This window comes from Schistocerca cancellata, chromosome 2 (genome assembly GCF_023864275.1).
Source record: "Schistocerca cancellata isolate TAMUIC-IGC-003103 chromosome 2, iqSchCanc2.1, whole genome shotgun sequence".
NCBI lineage: Eukaryota > Metazoa > Arthropoda > Insecta > Orthoptera > Acrididae > Schistocerca > Schistocerca cancellata.
Genome location: NC_064627.1, coordinates 604,821,418 through 604,843,952, shown reverse-complemented (window position 1 = coordinate 604,843,952; position 22,535 = coordinate 604,821,418). Strand labels below are relative to the sequence as shown.

The 22,535-nt window shown below is 41.0% G+C and overlaps 1 protein-coding gene across 1 annotated transcript in view; it reads left to right on the top strand.

The window, feature by feature from the left end:
* LOC126162256 (mitochondrial uncoupling protein 4) overlaps window positions 1-21,576 on the top strand; it is a 427,706-nt gene extending 406,130 nt beyond the window's left edge. Inside the window, exon 8 of the mRNA XM_049918647.1 lies at window positions 20,429-21,576. Coding sequence (XP_049774604.1) covers window positions 20,429-20,603 — 175 coding nt within the window. The 3' untranslated portion in view covers window positions 20,604-21,576. The remainder of the gene's footprint in view (window positions 1-20,428) is intronic.
* The last annotated feature ends 959 nt before the right edge of the window (window positions 21,577-22,535 follow it).

The window sequence follows — 22,535 nt, the reverse complement described above, 5'->3', positions numbered from 1 at the left end:
ATGTCCTACCAACTGATCCCTTCTTCTAGTCAAGTTGTGCCACAAACTTCTCTTCTCCCCAATTCTATTCAATACCTCCTCATTAGTTATGTGACCTACCCATCTAATCTTCAGCATTCTTCTGTAGCACCACATTTTGAAAGCTTCTATTCTCAGGATGTAATTGACATATTGCGATGCAACCAACACCATTATTTTTGTGGTTTTTCACGCTATTGATTGCATACAAAATAATAGGGGTTGTTCATTTAAAAATACACAAGTTTGTGTTGAAGATAGCATTTGTTTATATTTTAAAATTTCACATAGATGTAGATGTAGATGTAGTATTTGGTTTCCTAAGCCCCTGCCGTACATTCATGCTGGTGAAAACTGTTTTTGAATATCTATTGTTGTTCCAGAGATATTTGAGGTGGCAGAGTTAGGGTGAGACACCATGCATAAAGTCTCCATACTCTTCATTGAGTTCCATTGAAAACTGTTGCAGCTGACATGGGACTTCAGAAATTTTACTGTTCATACCACCAATTTCTTCATGTGCTCCACACCTGCAAATTTAGTGCAAATTGCTTTTTTGATGTGTGAAACACTGAATCCCATCTGTTGATTGTTGTAAATTTGTTCTTTCATTGTCAACTAAACCTTTAAATTTTTTCTGCATGGTATTGTAATGTCATTTTGTAGCAAATAGGCAATACCTCTTGCTTGTGTGAACTGAGAATTCTCATCCCTCTCTTTTGTCATTCCCATTCATTTTAAAAGATTGCTGTGCTAGATCACCAGACTGCCTCTCTTTGTGAGGACCAAGCAAAGCCAAGTGAAAGACTGGGCCTTGGCTTGTCCATGGCCCACCCACTGCACATGTGTAGTTCGGCACGTCATGGCCATCCCTGATGTACAAGGATAACAAGCGTTTACCGGAGATGGTAATATTTATTGGTGCTTTAGTAGATATTTTATTAACTTTCTTCTGAATCTGGAGATGTTATTCAGTTATCTAATATAATGTGAAAGAGTATTCCAGAGTCAGGTTCCTCCTGCTGAGAATGACTTAGAGAAAGTGACTGAACAATGGAGTGGGAAAGAGAGACTTTTGATCTGATGAAAATGGGGGTTTCTGTCATGTTGTTCAGACGAGAGCAGTGAGGTCAAGGAGAGAGATGTTGACAAGACAAAAGACAGAGGGTGTGGAAATCTGTGCTTGTCTGCATGTAGCCAGTGTAGCTGTGCATATGATGGTGAGATACAATCAGAGAGTCGAATGTCACAGATATAATGAACATAGGCATTCATAAACAGTTCCAGGCACCTTGAGCTTTTCTGTGAAAGGCCTTGCAGGATAAAATTGCTGTAATCAGTAATGGAAAGTGTAAGTATTTGTACAAGTTTCTTTTTCGGGTCAAGAAGGAAGAGCATTTTATATTTTTGTAGGGCACGGAGAGTTGCTGATGCGTTCTTGCACATTACAGTTACATGCTCAGTCCAATTTAGATTTTCATCTATTATTTCTCCTAGATTCTTTGGTGAAGGAGAGCATTGATATTTGTCCCATTTAGGGTTAAAGATGGCACGGGTTCCTGATAATTTGGGCTAATGAGCCTAAGATACAGCTTGCATTTTGGATGTGTTGATCTTTAACCCTGTATCTTGCAACCATTTTGATAGTGTACACAGGTTGGTACTGAGATTCTCAATAACTGTTTTCATATTTATTGGTTTTGCACTTATTGCTAGATACAACTGGAGGTCATCAGCGTTCATGTGGTATTTACAGTAGGAAAAAGCTTATGACACATCATTGACATACTGTGAAAAAGGGTGTAGGATGTAATACCAAACCTTAATAGATGTGTTATACTACCTGCCTCCATTGTGACTTTATGGTGTCAGACATGATGCATTGCAGATGAGATGTCAGTCATGTGCAAAACCACTGCACTGCACTTGGTGAGCAATTTAGGCTGCTAAATTTGACAAGTAAAATGTTGACATCGACAGTGCTGTAGTCTAAGAAGCACATGATAGTCACATTTTATGCATGCATGCCAAGCTTCAGGACATCTGTTATCTTTAATGAGGCAAAAGTGGTGCTGCAATGTTTACAGAAACCTGTTGGTATCTGTCCAGTAGGTTGTTTGTGGTTAGATAAATTTTTAGTTTCTCATGGAATATATATTTTAAGGGCTTGAACAGTGCAGGAAGGATGCAAATATTTTGCCAATCAGAGGGTGCAATGACAATATCCTTTTCAGATAGTGACTTCACTAATTCCTGTTCCCAGTCTCTGGGAACACACTTCTGGTTGAGGAGTGGCTGAAACTATCTGTTGTAGTGGATGGCAATAGTGAATCAGTAATAACCATCATTTGGACTGTGGTGCCATCATGTCCAGTAGATGCTGATCTGATATGCATGATGGCTTTTTTCGTCGTATTGCAAGTACTGTGGCTACAACTATTAAGCCCCATGAGTTGCTGATTCATTTGTGGCTCAGTTGTGGTTGTAGGTAATGTAAAGTACTGGTGCACTTCTTCAGCTGGGACAGTTGGATCAGCTGCAGCTTTTACTTTGCCTACACCAGATCACATAGGTTTTTCCAAAGAACAGCTCTTTTCCTGTTCTGCTTGTAAACTGTATGGTTTTCAGGTGTGGGGCACTGTTTTTATGCCCAATATGCAGCTCTGAGATTCATGGCTATTTTAGTTGTTCAGTTAGCCAAAGTGCAGGTTTCTGTCTTACTTTGCTAGTCTTTGAGGGAGGATATTTGTCATATAGTTATTTAAGTTTGTTAGTAAATCCATGAAGTTTTTACTCATGTGTGAGCAGGAATAGAAGATGTCCCCCAGAATATTTCTTGCACCTCAGTTGCAAGTTCAGATAAATTAATGTGACTGAAGTCGCAATATGAAGTCTCAATATGTACTGAGCAGTGGTTTTTTCTGGGAGGTGCTAGTACATGCACAACAGTACCAAAAGCAAGATAAATAGAATAAAAACAGAGTGTACTATTAATGAGCAGCCTTCTTGACCAGTTTCATACCATATCCTCAATTTCTTTTAATGATTTGTTCAGAGCACAGACCTTGCTCGCATTCACCTCCAGAGTTTGCAGTATTTTTTTCAGTCACAGCAGCAGTAACAGCACCAGTGATGGAGTGGACAACAAGCCCCAGCATGCCCTGTGCTTGTAGAGTAGCCACAACTTCTGGTCTTGGCCTGACCCCACCATTCTTGACACACAAACATAAATAAAAAAAATTTTTTTTGACACACCACTGTCTCAATACTTCTCACTACATTGCATGTTTAAATCCAGACCATATTCCTTGCTCTGTGCAAAACAAATTATGAGAACACTTACCTGTAACACTAACATATTACTTCTTACCATAACTTCTCACACCTGAGTGGTTGATCATAATGACTACTACGCACCGAAACAATAACTAAACCTAGCTTCACCTCCACAATCATTACTCATGGCTAACATGTTATATACTACTAGATAATAAGCCATACTTCTTACCCATGAGACGCACATTTCCCACATCAACCATGTAAAAACTAACATTACATTTACGCCTCCTCAAAATACCATCTACATTTACCTGTCACACACTGAACTTACAAGTACAACTACAATATCCACTGACTTGCCATGTCATAGTTGGTGGTGGGGGGGAGGGGGCTAGGAAGATGGCACTCACTGCACCATGTGTTGATGAAACTGCATCCATACATTACTGAAATAGGCTCAAAGATCTGACTCCTCCAAACTATAGTGTCCCCTGGTGCAGGGTGGGTTGGCTATGAGCCAGGATTGTGTGAGCAGGTAATTGAAGCTAGGTAGGAGCCCAGGCTCCAGAGAAAAGCAACTGCAAATGTAACAAGTTCTTTTATTGACCCATCTGTACTACTTGATATACCAGGACAGTGGCTGACTGGCCAGTGAATTCTGCTGGGCTGGCTGACCTGGTTATTCCACTTATCTCTGGCAAACTCATTACATAAGCAGCCATGCCGTGTCCATACCAAGGGCATGTTTTTGAGGATCCTGTACCTCCCATGGCCCCGAGTGCTGCCTAGCTGTGTCACAGCAGTGGGTTCCCAACACACTTAGATGTGTGTCAGGTAATAGTAGATGCCAGCTGGTGTGCACGGGTTGTGACCTGCTGCCCCCTGGGCAGGAATTGGCCATGCTGCTGGAGATGACTCAGGATGACCAGCTGCACTATAATACTATGTCCGGGGAGGGATTTAGTGCATAGAGTTGTTACCCTGCTGTGGCCTCAAACTGGTAACTTCCATTGGCATGTACATGTCACATCCTCATCTGGCACAGCCCTACTGTCCTTATTGCACTGCAAGACTCAGAATAATTCTGTTAGAAATGAATGACACACTTGTGCATATGCACCACTACCAGTCATGTATCCTAAAACACTACTGCCAGTGTTAGTGTGGGAATAGTCCTTGCCCCTTGCTGTGCTAGTCTGTGCAGTACAGTTGAGTTCACTGATTCAACAAGCTTACTTGGCTCATAACATTGCAACAACCTTATTGAACATCATCCTATGCTTGCCTCCTGTAAGCACTACTGCAATACATTTCTCAGTTTCACACTAATATGCTCATATATGGTCATTACACTACAGTACAATTGTTGATTAAAAACTGCATCATTATTACTTTTCTTTTATTGGGGTTGCTGGCAGGTGTAATGCTGCTCAGGCAGAAGTACACTGCAAAGAGCAATATCCTGTCAAGAACTCACCTTCCTGATGAATGTTTTCTCTTCTTGTTGTTGTACTTCCGGAAACAGAAAATTTCAACCAATGCAACACATTCATTGTAGAACTTGCACAGATAAAGCTACCAAAGTTATTGTTCTCACTTATGTTACACTGACTCACATATGAGCACATGTTAGCTTGAACAAGAGATTGGTATTCCTGAAACCAATACTCAAGAATGATAACTGGTTTTCCTGAAACCAGTATTCAAGAATGATAATCCTAAATCACAAGATGGCTATAGGCTGATTAGCATATTAACTGCAGCACTGGATTACATTGTTCATGAACAGCTGACTGATTACCTGAAAACTTATAACTTCCATGATAGATATCAGTCAGGCTTCTAAAAACTCCATAGTACAACTACTACATAAATCAGAGTGACTGGCAACATCAAACACACCATGGACAGACAAGAAGTGACCAGTGTGGTTGATTTCAGCAAGGCTTTTGATGTGGTTAATAATATATTAATTATTAAAATGAAGAAACTAAATTTCTCAAATAGTATAATACTGCAGTTTGGCAGCTACCTAAAAATCACAAGTCAATAGGTCACTTTGGATTGGAGAAGTCATCATGGAAAAATGTGTTCTCTGGAGTTCCAGTGTTTTATCCTTGTTCCATTGCCTTTCTCACTGTGCATCAATGATCTTTCATCTGTGCTTTACTCTTGTAACTACCACTTATAAGCTGATGACATCCAGTTGCACATAAGTGCCAATCTTAAAATCATTGCTTCCGCTTATCAGATATAAAGGAAAGTCTTTGTTCTGTAAACTGATGGGCTAAAAACTGGCATTTAAACTATGTCATCCTAATGCCTCACCCGAAGTTGATCAGAAGATATTTTCATGAAACAGTTTCTCCAGTGTTTCTCATTTCTAAAAATAGTAAAAGGCCATGGCATAATCTTGTATGAGCATTTAAATTGGGCAGAACAAACTGCTGCAGCTTGCAAGAAATCTCTGTCCTGCCTATGTACAATCCAAAAATTTTGAGAAATATTTACATTTTAAATCAAACAAAAAATAGTCCAGTCTTTTGGCCTGCCAAATCTTTACTTCTGTGATGTAGTTCAGTGTGCACAAATAGTGAAAATGCCAGATGACTCAAACTAGCGATGAATCTTGTAAGATATGTGTGGAACATTCAGTTGTTTGATCATTTTGTCATGTAGAAGAAGGTGTAATTAGATAAATGACGAACACTAACTTCACTTAATGAAGGTTTATTCAGCACTTGCACATACAAGACCATGGAGTGAACTGCCTCCAGCCAAAATACATATGATATATATATATAGTTACAGAACATTCTAGTACATGGATTCTTGACATTTGCGGATACTTCTAGAATGTACTCTAACTGAATATGGAAATAAAAATTTTACAGTTCAGATGAGTTTTGAACTCTTGACCCTCCGTGCAACAGTCTAGTATCATAACCACTACACCACAGTGACTGTGATACTCAGCTTCTTCTGCGAAATTGCTCCCTCCTTAAGAGAACAGCGTCTCGGTGTTACATGCTTCTAGTCCAGAAATGAGTCATCAGTCCTTCATTCTCCGACTCCTGATGACTGATGTTCACCCTGGCGGTGATCTTCGTAGAACTTCCTTAGCCACTATGCTCTTCATCACCTTTCTGCTTGTTGCCTGTTACTAGAACTTCGAATTTACACTGGGTTGCAGGATCCTTATAGGGCTTCATTCGAAGGATGTGGACTGTATCTCCGATCTTTCATTGTCTTGTGTCGAGGTTGAAATCTTCAACTTCATAAGTAACATCAGAAAACTGTTTTACAACCTTATAAGGTCCAAAGTAGTGCCTGAGGAGCTTCTCAGAGAGACCAACCTTCTGAACAGGAGTGAAGATCCTGATGATGTCACCAGGCTGGTAGACAACAGGGCGGTGGCTCCTGTCATACCTTCGGCGATCTTTTTCTTGAGCCTGCAGCATGCAGAGTCAAGGTAACTGTCAAGCTTCCTCAGCTCTGGTTAACACCTGGCTGTTGTAGTTGTCGTCCACATCATCAGGATGTGACAGAAACACAGTATCCATGTTGTAGTCGCCTCACGCACATGCTCCAGGAAAAATGGCGTAAATCCTGTGGTGTCTTGTTTGGTGGTGTTGTAGGCAAACATCACAAAAGGTAGCATCTCATCCCAGTTGCTCTGCTCAACATTGACGAACATTGATAGCATGTTGGCCGAGGTCTTATTAAGGCTTCATTAAGCCCGTTAGTTTGCGGATGGTAGGCAGTCATCATGTGATGAGTAATGTTGCACCAACAGTTTATCTCTGTCACAAGATTTGATTGAAAAACTTTCCTTAATCCATAATTAATGACCTTGGGGCACTGTGTTTTAATACAATGTCTTCCACGATGAATCTGGCTACCTCAAATGCTTCTGCTGTTTTCACGACTTTTGTAATGGCATAGCATGTCAGATAATCAGTGCAAAAAATAATCCACCTATTGCCACTGGCACACGTTGTCCCTCTGGCACTCTCGACAGTGTGACACATAGTGATGGACACTCCTAAATATACCTGGCCAGAAAAATCTCTTGCGGATCCTATCGTATGTCTTAATTAATCCAAAATGTCTGCCGTCAGGTGTATCATGGAATTTCTGTAGAACATATAAGTGCATGTGTTTAGGAATCACTGGTAGCCATCTCTTTCCAAATGGATCAAAGTTTTTCTTGCAAAGTAATACATAAACTACCTTAAATTGTCCTTTTGCATCCTCTGACCGATATAAGGCAAGCATAATTTGAGATATCTTAGCATCCTTCTGTTCAGCAGAGAGATCCTAGAGTGCAGTGAGACAGTCACTATCTTAATCAAAGTCTTGATGGTCTTGCACTGGGTTTCTTGAGAGGCAGTTGGCATCTTGGTGTTTTCTTCCACTTTTGTACACTATGGTAATGTCATACTCTTGAAGATGTAGTGCTCACCTGGCAAGTTGTCCTGTTGGATCCTTAAGACCTGTCAACCAACAAAGTGAATGATGGTCTGTAACAACTGTGAATGGCCTTCTTTGGAGATACTGTCAAAATCTGCACAAGGCCCAGATCACAGCAAGGCATTCTCTTTCTGTAGTTGAGTAGTTTATCTTGGCTTTTGTAAGTGTTCTAGAAGCATAGGTTATAACCTTCTCTTTTCCATCTGAAATCTGCACCAGAACAGCACTGATCCCATACTCACTGGCATGTGTGTGTAGTTCTGTAGGTGCTCTCTCATCACACAGACCAAGTACAGGGTCAATCATCAGAGCTTTTTCAGCACATCGAAAGAATCTTGTTGAGCACCACCCGGGATAAATTTAGCATTGACTTTTAACAACTCTTGGAGTGGTCTGGCATTGATACAAAAGTCTTTGATAAAACAACGGTAACAAGAACATAATCCAAGGAAGCTTCTCACATCTGTAATACTTTTAGGAATAGGAAATTCTGTTATAGATCTCACCTTCTCTGGCTCTGGCTGCACCCTTCATTTGACACAAGGTGTCCAAGTATTTTGATTTCTTTTTCTCCAAAGAGACATTTTCTTGGATTAAGTTTCAGTCTGCCTTGTTGGAGACACTTAAGAATGGCCCTCAGTCTTCTTATATGTTCATCAAATGTCTCTGAGAACACTGTCATCTAAGTAACAAAGACACATTGTCCACTTCAGGTGACTTAGAAGATTATCCATCGTCCATTCAAAAGTTACCGGTGCAGTACATAAACCAAACAGTATTACCTTAATCTCATACAGTCCCTCAGGTGTGATGAAAGCAGTTTTCTCACAATTGGCCTCATCTACTTCGATTTGCTAGTATCCTGAGTACATGCTCATGGTTGAGAAAAACTTAGCCCCCTTCAGACAATCTAGTGTATTGTCAATTTGTTGAAGGGGGTAAACGTCCGTTTTAGTTATCTTATTAAACTTCCTGTAATCAACACCAAAGTGCCAACTGACATCCTTCTTCCTGACTAGAACCACTGGTGATGACCGTGGGCTCTGCAAAGGCTGAATGATGTCATTCTTTATCATTTTCTCTACCACATCGCGAATTATTCGATGTTCTGTTGCTGACACATGGTATGCTGCTCTCTGCCTTATTGGTCGATGGTCTCCAGTAGTAATCCAGTGTTTCACCATCGAGTTGTCTAATTTGCTCTTCACCTGTGGATTGAAGCATTCAGAGAACTCTTGAAGAATGGCAAGTAGCTTCTTCTGTTGTTCCATAGTGAGCTTTGGTGATAGTCCAGAAGATCTTGTCGCGTAGTGGTAGCATTAATTTCACCCGCAGACTAGGCATAGGAGGTTTCTATGATGCTCAGCTGTTCTGCAATTAATGGCTTAGTGTTTGCTAGGCACATGCATCTTGGAAGGCTCTGCGGTTCTCGTTGACAGTTAACTATCCACAATTCACCGAAACCGTTCTTAAATGAGACGACAGAGGCTAGGATGACCAAGCTGTTCTTCAGTGGTATGCTTCTCTTACATTCCACTATAAGATCAATGGGTTGATGCATGGCATGACACATGACTGTTACCTTTCTAGCGCTGACTGCAGGAATGGTCACTTCATCCAGCACACAGTTTCCACACACTCGGATGCACATCTTCCTGTCCACAGCATAATCTTCGAGCGACCAAAATCTATAATTGCCTGAGAAGCTTTCATAAAGTCCCATCCAAGAATGACGTCATGACTACACTCTTGTAAGATGATGAATTCTGAAGGCTGTGTATGGCCACTTATACCCACATGAACAACACATCTTGCTGTAGGTTTTACATATTTACCATTAGCCACCTTCAGCAGAGATGTTTTGTTGTCAATGAATATGGTTTCTGGCAATTATACTTCCCCGAAACGACTGAATATGATGCTCCAGAGTCCACAAGACCTTGGGGTGGTCAGTCATCCATGAGGATATCAACGTAGTTTCCTATCATTTTTCTAGTGATCGGTGGCAGAGGATTTTTCTCTTCGGCAGCCTCACATCCAAGGAAGGTCGCACCCTTTAGTTTTCCAGGTTGCGGTGGCTAGGTGATCGGCTGGAGCTTCTAAACAGCAATGGGGACCTTGATCGGCATGTTGGGGAGCATCCTCTCCAGTGGCTATCTTGCGGCGATGGTGACCTACGTCGTCCTGCACCTACATCTTCTAGTTTATCTTAGTCATCTCGGAGTTGGCATCGGCTACAGTCGGTCTGCTGTCTTCTGGCACAGGCATCATCAAATATCCACTGCCTTTCTCGACAATAGTGCACCAGGTGTTCTGGTCATCCGTAGTGGAAACATACTGGTTGGTTATCCTGGGTCCTCCTGACATCAGTCTTCCTTGGTGCCCAAACAGGTTCCTCATGCAGCGTTGTAGGAACGTAACTTCACCTGGGTCTCGACTTTTTTTACTGTTTTAAAGAGAAATGAAGGATGAGAGATTAGGTTCAATGTCTGTTCCACTTCCTCCCTTATGACCTCTTGAAGCACCTCGGTCTGTTTGCTCGCTGTGCAATCCAAGTGCCTTCTGAACCTCCTCTCTCTCTCGTATCTGATGAAGAACACTAGTGGAACCAGTTGCTTCCTCCATCACAGACATCAATACGACATTTGGAAACTGTTCAGACTTCTTGTGTGTAATTCGTTTTTGTGCATTGTCTCAGTATACTGGCATCATTTTATGAGGTCAGCTGCTGTCGAAACTTCCTTCAGGAGTAGGGCTTGATACGTGTCCTCAGCAACACCCTTCATGACATGTGCAACCTTATCTTCCTCCTTCATTCGAAGATCCACTATTTTATACAGCTCCAAGACCTCTTGAATGTAGGATGCTGTTGTTTCTTTTGGACACTGTGCCCTGCACATTAATTTATCTTCAGCCTTGCAATTCTGTCATTGTGTGTCACCGAAATACTTGCACAGTTCTGCCTGGAGTACTTCCCAGCTTGTGAACTTCTCCCCATTGTTCTCATACCGTTGTTGACAGTGCCCTCCAAGTAGAAGAATACGTTAGCCAAACACATGGTGTCATCCCATTTGTTAAATTTGGCTGTATGCTCATAAACCTTCAGCCACTTGTTTGGATCTTGGCCATCATCACCAGAGAACCTGGAAGGATGTCTCATGTGGTGGCACACAGTTGCTATCATTGTGATGTCCTCTTCTTCTTCTGTCTCCGATAGATTGCAGTCTGTTGAATATGGCTAAACTCGGGTTTCTCATCACGTATACAGTGGCTCTGTCTTGACCTGATGGGAGCCACTGTGTTGTCAATAATGTGCTCTATCACAAGTTCTAATACCCAGAGTCTCCTTCAGAATAATGTCACGTAGAAGAAGGTGTAATTAGGTGAATGACAAATACTAACTTCACTTAACGAACATTTATCCATCACTTGCATATACAAGAACGGAGAGCGAACTGCCTCCAGCCAGAACACATACGATATATATACAGTTACACAACATTCCTGTGCACTGATTCTTTACGTTTGTGGATACTTCCAGAATGTACTCGAACTAAATATAGAGATTAAAATTTTACAGTTCAGGTGAGTTTTGAACTCATGGCCCTCCATGCAACAGTCTAGTATCATAACCACTACACCATGGTGACTGTGCTACTCAGCTTCTTCTGCGACAATATCAATCCTGTCCATAGTTAGTTAAGTTGGATTTGACCAAAAACATGATATGCTCTACTTTACTTCATCAGTTTCTTAGTCACTGGTGTCCTCAGTACCTCTCCTTGCCTATCAAATACCTACCATCATCCCACAACTGCAATACCAAACTGGATACATCCAAAATTTCATCTGCACCCCATACAACATTAAATCTCCTGCGTCTCTTTTAACATTTCAGCCATAGAGCTACAAGTTATCCAAAACCACACCTATCACCACTGATGCCAACTCCCTAATGCCAATCTTCCCCATGTACATGGCCTGTCTGCTGCTGAACATTACTCAACCAGCAGTTACGCGATTCCAAACCTATTATTCCCTTTCTGTTAGTCAATTTTATATTTACCAAAAAACTACTTTACCTTTGAGAGACAGACACACAAACAGATCAGGGGCACAGCCATGGGAACCTGGACGGCTGCTTTCTGTGCCAACCTTTTCATGGGTCACTTGGAAGGGAGTTTTCTCGGTTCCATTAGCCTTCAACCACTGTTCTGTTTTAGATACATTGATGACATATTTGCCATGTGGACACATGAGGATGCTGAGTTGTTAAAATTTTTGAAATATCTAAATACATTCTCCCAATTAAATTTCACATGGTTGTATTCCAAGTCTCATTTCACTTTCCATGACATTGACCTCATCCCTGCAGAGGGCCAGACACACAGTTCACTTACTAATTGACTTACTAGCAAGCAACAGTTGCCATCCTTGCGACATCAAATGTTTCCTCCTGTACAGCCTTGGCATTTGAGGCAAACATACTTGTTAAGATGAAAACTCTTTACTACAAAACACCACCATTCTCACGCCAGCCTTCACTGGACGCAATTACCCCACCAGCCTATCTCAAAAGCAAATTTCCCAGGCCATCACATCCAATCCTGGTACAACTCATCCCTTAGGAAAAAAAAGAACCTTAGGAGCACACTTCTTGTCAGTTGGTGCCATTCTTCTATTGAATATATTAACCAGCTACTTCAACAAGGCTATGAATTACTAAAATCATGCCCTGAAATGAGCCCCACCAAACCTAGAGTAGCTTTCTGTTGTCCCCCAATCTCCACAATATTCTGGTCAGAACCTATGCTCCTTCTGCACCCAGTTCACTAACCTGTGGCTTCTACTCTTGTAACCATCCCCTATATAAGTCTTGCCCTGTGCACCCTTCTACTTCCACCTACAGCAGCCCTGTAACTAGCAAAACATACTATCAAATGGAGAGCCACCTGTGCAATCTCACTCATCACATACCAGCTGTTTTGTAAACATTGTTGTGTCTTCTACATTGCTATGATTACCACCAAGTTACTGGTTTTGATGAATGGGCATAGATAGAGGGTGTACACTGGCAGTATACAATATCCTGTTGCACAGCATGCTCTAGAACATAACAGCCATGCCTCACTTGTCTACCACATACACTGATCAGCCAGAACTAATAGCCAGTATGTCCAGCTTTTGCACAGATAATAGCAGTGATGTGTTCTGGCATGGAAGCAGTGAGGCCTTGGTAGGCTGCTGGAGAGAGTTGCCGCCACATCTGTGTGCACAGGTCACCTAATTTCCATAAATTCCATGGAAGGACTGATGAGGTGTGATGCCACTTTCAATCACATTCAAAAAGTGTTTGACTGGGTTCACATCTCATGAGTTGTGGGGCCAGCACATCAATTCAAACTCACCATTGTTTTCCTCGAACCACTCCATCACACTCCAGGCCTTGTGACATTACACATTATCTTGTCGAAAAATGCTGTTGCAGTTGGGAAACGTGGTCAACATGAAGGGGTGTACGGGGTATGCAACCAGTGTGCAATTCTCCTTGGCCATCATGGTGCCTTGCACAAACTCCACTGGATCCATGGATGCCAATGTGAATGTTCCCCAGAGCATAATAGAGGCGTCATCAGCTTGTCTCTGTTCTGCAGTGCAAAGCTCAAGGTGCTGTTCCCCAGGAAGATGATAGATTTGTGCCATCCTATTGGCATGATGAAGAAGATATCGGGATTCATCAGACCAGGCCATGCTCTGCCACAGTGTCAATGTCCGGTGCCAATGGTCACATGCCTATTTCAGTTGAGTTGCCAATGTTGTAGTGTTAACATTTGCACATGCATGGGTCGTCACCTGTGGACGCCCATCATTAGTAGTGTTTGGGGCACTGTGTATTTAGACACACTTGTATTCTGCCCAGCATTAAAGTCTGATGTTAGTTCTGGCATAGTTCAGCACCTGTCCTGTTTTACCAGTCCACCCAGCCTAAGACATCCAACATCTGTAATGAGTGGTGACTGCCCAACCTCATGATGTCTGGATGTGGTTTCACTTTGGTTTCCTCATGTGTTGAAGACACTCACTGCTGCAATCCTTGAACACCCAAAAAGCCATGCAGTTTCGGAAATGCTTGTGGTGAGCCTCCAGGCCATCAAAATCTGCCCTCGGTCAAACTTAGATGGATCACGTGCCTTCCCCTTCCTACATGCGGACAGCACACTCATTGATATTACACACATTGACACATTGTGTGTGTATCAGACTTAGTAATCATTCCTCACCAGGTGATGTTGCTACTGCCTGGATGGTTTTATATCTGTAGTTGGCTGGTGGTCGTAATGTTCTGGCATTATCAGAGTATAATGCACTTAGCTTTCAGCTCTTATTAATTCTTGCACAATGTTTTGTCAATAATGTCTGTATTTCTTATTGCCCTAGCTTCCACCTTACAGCTCTCAGGTTTTCAGATCTCATCTAGTGCAGCCCCCAGCAACCAGTGTTTCCTTCTTATTCGGGCCCTTAAGTCTCCCCAGACCTGGGCTTCTGGGTGGTTTTTCCATAAGCCTCCTTATTTCCTAAACCTCACCAGTCCTTTTTTTCATACATTTTCTGTTCTCTTCAGCCCTACTACCAGAAGAAAGAGCCACCTGCTCTGAAAGCTTGCACATTTCCTTTGTGTCTTCTCCTGCCTCCGCTTGGTGAGTAAATTTCTTTGTGTAGTCAGTTATATTAAACAACAATTATTATTTTAAAAAAGCACTGCTCTTCATGTCTTCATAAAAAAAAATAAAGATGCAAGAGTGGCAGCCATGCTCTTTAATGTACCTCTGGTAGCCAAACAACAGGTGCTTGGTATGGTTTTTTATTTTTATTCTGGACAAACATTTCTTTTGGGTGAGGCAGGGAGGGGGAGGATGGGGGGGGGGGGAGCACATCCATTATTGGATTGTTTGTGAGATTAATCATAGTGATGTGGAAATAATTATTTTACATTCATATAAGACTTTAATTTGTAAATATGGCTGATAATTTACAAGATTTTATATATAGTTAGCAATACCTACCCATAAACTTTTTACAGATCACAAAATAGAAATTCCTCTATAAAGTAGAAAGGGTTGTCAAGGAGAAACTGTTTAAGTTTGTTTTCAAGTTTAACTGACAGACATTTTACATCATTAGGTAACTGATCAAGACAACCTTAATGTGGCTAATGAATGTCATTTTTTCTTCTCAAACAATGGAAACTCCAGGTTGGAATATCAACACTGTTGGGAAAAGGATCGATTGCTACTCAGTGTAAAGATGACCTGTTGAGTTGCAGAAAGGTAAAATGAAAATATTGTTACACATTGTAGCTTTCACGCAAAGTCTTCTTCAGCAAAGAAAACACACACATTCACACAAGCAATCACACCTCGTACTCACATGACTCTACCACCAGCAGTTCCGATCAGAATTTGGATTTTGCTCCTATTTTGGGCCATCATATACCTGGAATTTCTTCAATGCTGGCAGGAAGAATTGCACCTACAGAAGGAAAGGCTGCAGCAGATATGGAGGCACTGTTGAACCAGAGTGAGATTTCCTTTGTGCCCTTGCCCTGCCAATGGCAAGCCAAGTGCCCGTTATGCAATTTTATTCCTTGCCCCTGCTGCCCTGATGCCATTTGCTGGTTTCATTGAGTCTACAGAAATATGTGAGAATTACGTGCACTGTTTCTTCCTGCACTGCCAGGTAAGGCTTACTGTCAATCCTGTTGATCAGGCCATATTGCTGTCGTCCAGCAGTGCAGGTTTATATGAAGTTGTCCAAAATTTGAAGCCCTCTGCTGAGCCCAAGAAACTACTCTTTGATAAGCTTTGCTGGTCACTGATGCAGTAATTCAGAAACCAAACTTATGTGGTGGTGGCATGGTTGCAGACTAAGCAGCATAACAAGTGTTCTGGAAAATCGTATGCAGCTTGGCTCACTGATTTGCAGGGCCTCTCGCACAAGTGTTGTTTTGAGTGTCCCAATTATGCTATCACTTACACAGCCTCACTAATTCAGAATGTGATTGTCTGGTTAGTACCTGATCCCCAGGTTTAGACTTATATTGCCCAGATTGCAGAACTGCATGAGCTGTCGGCGGTGGTGAAGAATAATAGACAGGTGGCAGAATTAGGTGTGAGTATAAAATAACCCCTGATGCCCTGTGGGATACCCTTGGCTGCCTCGCCTCCCACTGTGTGTTGAAGCCATTGACAATACCAGCCCAGTGGCATCATGATGATGTCCGTCTTCACCTGCACTGAGCTTGGTGGGTCTGCGTAGGTTGCAGCATCATAATTCCCACCTGCAGTGGTTTTCAGGTCCTTGGTATCATTCTCCTTCCTCTCATTGGGTAAGCCAGCAGACTTGCCTGTCATTTGTTGCAAATTTAACAAGATTTACATGCACAGGGAGGCCATGTGTGGGGTATGCCGTTGGATAGACCATTTGGCAGCTTTTTGTGACAATTGGAAGACTGCTAGTCAGTCATTGGACACCCCAGTGATTTCAGTGTATCCTGTGGCTGTCTCTGATGTCTTGCATGTATCATCCTGGAGTATTTTGCTGATGTCGGTAGTGGATGGGTGACTGTCCCAACGCCGGCCGCGGTGGTCTAGCGGTTCTGGCGCTGCAGTCCGGAACCGCGGGACTGCTACGGTCGCAGGTTCGAATCCTGCCTCGGGCATGGGTGTGTGTGGTGTCCTTAGGTTAGTTAGGTTTAAGTAGTTCTAAGTTCTAGGGGACTTATGACCTAAGATGTTGAGTCCCATAGTGCTCAGAGCCATTTGAACCATTTGACTGTCCCAACTTCAAGTTGACATGGAAGTGATGGTCAGCCTCTCCCTACTGCAGTTATATGGCTCACAGTTTGAGAACACCTTGGGCCAGATAGAAACTTTCAAGGCATATGTTTCTCTTATGCTGTAAGCAGTACCTAATTTTGTTACCCCTGCCCTCTTCCCTTCACCGTGATTCAGAAGCCTGATGGCACCTTGCACCTTTGCAGCAATTTTAAAGTGACAGTCAATGCGCAATGTATCATGGATTTATATCCATTTCTGCAGCAGTTGGAATTGTTGGCAAAGTTGTCAGGCGGCAGTATTTTTCCTGCACTAACTTGCGTGATGCATACCTGCAGTTGCCATTGGATGAAGTTTCTCAGACATTCTTGGTCCTCAACAACCCATTTGGGATTTACTAGTTTAATTGCTTGCCTTTTGGAAAATCATCTGCAACTGGAATTTATCAATGGTATTTCAGACAGTTGATTCAGGGCATTCCCTATTGCATCAATTACCTTGATGATATTCCATCATTTTCCAATGCCTCCTGGTATTTTGCCTTTGTTGCAAGCTGGAAAAGTGCAGATTTTTCTCCTTAAAGGTGCATTTTTGGATCATGTAGAGATGAATGGATGACCACATCGAAGCCATTGTCAGACTGCCAGCACCCAAGAACCTGAAAGAACTCCAATCTTTTTTGGTAAGATTTCACATTAACTTTGTCAGGTCCACAGATTGGCAATGAGATTTTCAGCCTCTCAAGCAGTGTTTGTGCTATGCTCCCCATCTGGCTTCTTTTAGGCCAGGTAAACCTTTAACCCTGGCCTGGGAAGCATTCCAGTACAACATTAGTGCCAGGTCAGGGAAGACTTACTTTCTCATCCCATCTTGTAAGTCTTCCCTGACCCAGGTTCAGGGTGACATTTCTAAACTGTAGTCCTTTCCCTAAACCTCTCCAGTCCTTTTCCTTCACCACTCTTCCTTCCCCGTCAACTCCTCTGCCAGAAGAAGGAGCCACTGGCTCCGAAAGCTTGTGTGTGTGTGTGTGTGTGTGTGTGTGTGTGTGTGTGTGTGTTTTCGTGTTTTCATGTTTTCCCCTGCCACTCCTTGGTGAGAATTTTTTTTTAATCTATCCATTTACATTACATCTACAGTCTTTGATGGAACAGTGACCCCAAGGGAACATAGCCACTGTGACCTGCAGCACCACCATCCAAGTCAAGACTGATGGGAAGCTGTGGGCACCATCATCCAATGTGCCTCCTGGGGCCTGACCACTGGATCCAGGGAGCAGTTTATCATTCATCATCATGGGGACTTGGAACTGCTACTGCCCATCCTCTATTCCTATGAGCAGACTTCAATGCTGACTGCTGTTGTCCTGCCTTGAGTTTGCACACAGTCTATGGTGTGATCAGGCAATCCCCGGTACTCTTTTTTTGTAACTGCTAAAAGCCACGGCCAGAACATATGATGCCACACCACTGTTGTCGCCAGTGGCCCCCTCATGTCACTGGGTGCTGATGCCACTGTTCACCTGCAGGACGAGACTGCATGCTGTGAGTTGGTATTGGCACATTCCTGGCAGGGTGTACTTCTGTTTCACTGCAAGGAGCAGCATGAGACTCCAAACAACTGTGTATTTTTCAGTAATAAAGATGTATTTTGTTAATAATGTTTCACTGGCACCTCCAGGCATCCCACAGGCCATCATTCCCTGCTCCACTGCTCAACCACACATGCATTGTGAATCAGCTAGATCTGACCATGCAGACCTACTGTCATCACCTAACATTGCCTCCCATGCTCCAGGGCGCTATAATACTAACAAAACACACACACACATTGCTTTAACGACATGTTTTTGTTTCATAGATTTCAATCTGGCACTGCAGAACTGCTGAACTCCAACACTTCTTGTTTTATCACGTTTATTTAGTTTTTTTATTTTAATATGTTGTATTCTTGCAGAATGGCTTCTCTAATTAATTTAAGAAAGTAAAGCTGTGCTTGTTTCTATGGATGGTTTGAACACCATGGTGCTTTACTACTTACAGTCCTATTGCAGATTATATGCTCTTGTCTTCCTCTGACCTTTGACGTGACTTACAGCCAATTATAGGTGAGCTGCAGTTTGATGTGACTCTGAAACACAAGCCAATTTGTCATCTTTCGTATACAGAAATCAATGCCATAGGTGAAAGCAGTGATGAATGACAGAAAGAAGATCCTAAGACTACCTGAGAATAGATGTGTTTATTTGATAATGCTGTCCTGTAGACAAGATTTGCACTTGGTCTGTCTTGAAATGTAGTCTCTCTACAGTTTAGTTTGCTGTCTGTAGTTTTGCAGTTGTATACTGTAAGTGTTTAGGAAGGAAGAAGCCTGCAAAGAGCAAAACCCTAGTGTGTTGGTGTAGGATGTTCCTCAAGAATCATAAACCATTCTAGAGTATATGATGCTTATCTACATTTTTATTTCACAGAAGAGGTGGTTTGGAGTGAGCTGATTCCCCTGCACATATGCTGTGAAGTCTATTTTATTCATTTCAGAGTTCTTATACATGTGTAGCAGTTTTTCTGCTAAATCTCTTGTCTAGCCAATTGTAGCATTATGTTATCTTAGTCTCAAAACTGACCAGCCGATTAAAGTCAAAATGGCAATTTTAGTTTTGCTTGTGCCTGCCACCCCCCCCCCCCCCCCTCCTACCATTTCCACCCCACTCCACAGATGCCTGTGTCCTCCACCATATATTAAAGTGCAATTTGTGTTCAATGTCCTGTCTGTATAGTTCCACAAATGAATAGATCAAGAGATATGCATAAATCTTCAGTGCTTTTACTGCAATGATCTACATTTAAATCTTTATGCTGTAAGTGAGAGACTCTGACAATATCAGAAAGTGTAATCTATTGGATTCAAATCTGATGAGGATAGGGTCCATTTAAAAGCTCATCTTTGACTAACACTTATTCTGATTTGTTGTCTAGAAAGTATCATACTGTATGGGCATATATCTTACTGTATATGTTCCAGTCTTGTCTAACTTCAGCTATCAAATTTTCCCTCAACATTATCAGAGAGTTTTACCATCCATAGTGTCTTTGAAAATTGTGAGCCAGTGATATGATTATCCCCTATACTACAACAGTCTGTAACTCAGTTTGACCTCTACTGTTTGTGATGTTTGTATCAAGAAGGCTTGTTCTTGGACAAATAGTACAGCTGCTGTCTGTTGACCTCTCCAGTGATATAAAAATTAGTGCCAACAGAGAAAAGTAATCATTTATCTACTTTGAAAACAAAGCACACATTAACAGTCTGCAGCCAGGAGCATTTTTTGATAGGGACATGTAAGTTATAGTGTGAATTAATGAAATTTATCCTTCCTCAGAATGTCTTGAATGCTTTACTGAAGAACTTTTAACTTACTCTTGGTTCTCTGGACAGAATACTTTGGATTTACTTATAGTTTGACAATCACTTTTTTCCTAAATGTATTCATCAGCAGATGTAGACTTTTTCAGCAGTGCATACCAACATCTGACTTTATACAGCAGTATTCTGCAGTTTTGTGAGGTACTGGTTTTCCTTGAGGTAGGATCAATTGAACTTACTAGCTACATATTGGTGTGAGTAACATACACATCCACATGCCTATATTACTTTCACCCACTCTTCCTACACCATAACCACTCATTGGAACATAAATTTAAAAAATCCATTTTGGCTGTAATGTACAGGAAATTTTTGTAGGCCATGTTTGTGTCTCAGAACAAACTCCTCGCTTTATAACATATTTCAGCACCTAAAATTAAGTGTTTCACTTTCTTTTGTTTCAGAGGGATAGTCTACAAGTCTTCACTTGACTGCTTGGTGAAAACAGTTCAAAATGAAGGATTTTTGGCACTCTACAAAGGTTTTCTTCCAGTGTGGATTCGCATGGCTCCATGGTCCTTAACTTTCTGGTTGTCTTTTGAGCAAATACGACATACCATAGGTGGTTCAGCTTTCTGAATAAGAAAGCAGTGTATTATTGCCACTCTGTACAACTTTCATTATTTTGTGTGAACTGTACAATAGTAATTTTGTTCATAACTTTGTTCATAGTTACATTATGTTTTAGTATGTTCTGCACAAAAGTTCATACAGGCTGTGAAGATCACAAAATATTTCTGTAAAGTAGTATCAGCTACCCCAGCTGCAGACACTAATCTTCATAGAGTTTCATCAGTTGTATCAGAAAATTACAAAAGTTGTAGGTATCATTTATCAAATACAAATTTTCATAATTATTCATTAGCAGCAAAATAATGCAAGGAGGTATTTATTATTTGAAAAAATGTAAATAAGAGTACAGTAAACAGTTTGCCTGTTTAATACACAAGACTCCTGTGAATTAATCTCTTAAGATAAACTGAACTGGATGTTACAACCACACTTCACCTGTTGCACCTGATTTATGCTCTACTGTGTAGAAAATACTACTACAAAGATAAATCTGGTGTAGAATTCCAAGCAAAATTATTGTTATCAGGGTCCAATGTCTGAGAATATTGAGTGATCAAATAATCTGTAGTATTATTTTCTCCAGGAATATAAATAAATGAACAGAGACTTTTCTGGACATTCCTGGTGTGTACTATTAGGTATGATCCGATTTGTATCAAATCACATGTTAGTGCCAACATTCTGTTACAGTTGTTATTTTTAACTTTTTATTGCAAGTATAAATACAAGTGTTGGTTTCCTCAAAAGTATTAGAAAAACACGTGGTCATCATATAATGCGAACTATGGTACAGCCATAGACAGTGTATAGGGATTTCTGCTCCCAGAGGGTAACATACTTCCCTGTTTTTTTCTCATCACTGAGTGTTGTGTCTGCATGTTTCACGTCACTGTGTAATCTCAGGCAGGATAAAAAATCCTTTAAAATTCATTAATTGCTACAAAATGAAGAAAAGAAAAAAAGGGAGATTGAAATGCAACAGCATTATAATTTTAGTGTGTGGTTAAGCTCATCTGTCAAAAATTTGTATATCATAAAGGAATTTCACAGATAGCTATTTTAATATGTCTTTTATTAAGTACTTGTTGTGACCTGGCAAGATATTCTTGCAGTTTATTTGAATGTGAATGTTTATTGGACTGCTTGCTATTTGTAAGAAAATTGTAAGCAACATTATACCTGACTCAGCCTGGGTGTTGTTGAGAACTGTTTTTATATCATTGTTGCTTCTGTTGTATTTTTAATATGAATATATATGTATATATATATATATATATTTGTTTTGTAGTTGATAGATGAATAAAAAAAATTCAAATTTATCAACTTTCCTCTTCTCAGTTCATATAATCATGAGTTTACACGCAATGAAAGTTTTTACTGGGCTTTAAAAAAGAATACAATTTTGGGATGTTAGTATTTTGAGTGTTGTGAGAGTAATTATTTGTTTGAAATCATGTACTGATTCAGTATCCTATTCATTTCCTAGAAGTCAATTTAAAATGTCAGTATTGCTCTGTTTTTAATACAGTATAAGCATTTTGAATTGTTTTCAGTTTGTCATCTTTATATCCTTTGTAAACTCAGAAGTTTCTATTTATGCAAAATGACCAACTTTGGTGGCAGGGTAATCAATACAATAGACTTTCATTAAGGAAGAACAAGGTTCAAACACCATTCTGGTCACCCAAATACATTTAATCTGTTCCTTCAAAAATGTTCAGCCAACAGTTTCTCCACTTGTTCCAGTTGAAGCTTTTTCCCCCCCTTCACCAAAATAGCAATTACGTGAAAAAAATTGAGAAATTCAATAACTTTTTCTTCTCATTAAAATTATTATCATAATACAATGTTTTTGGTGAACTGAAAAATCTTTTCCTTATGGATGTGAGCATATATTTAAAAATACAGTCATGCGGGGAGGGCTGGGGGGGGGGGCGG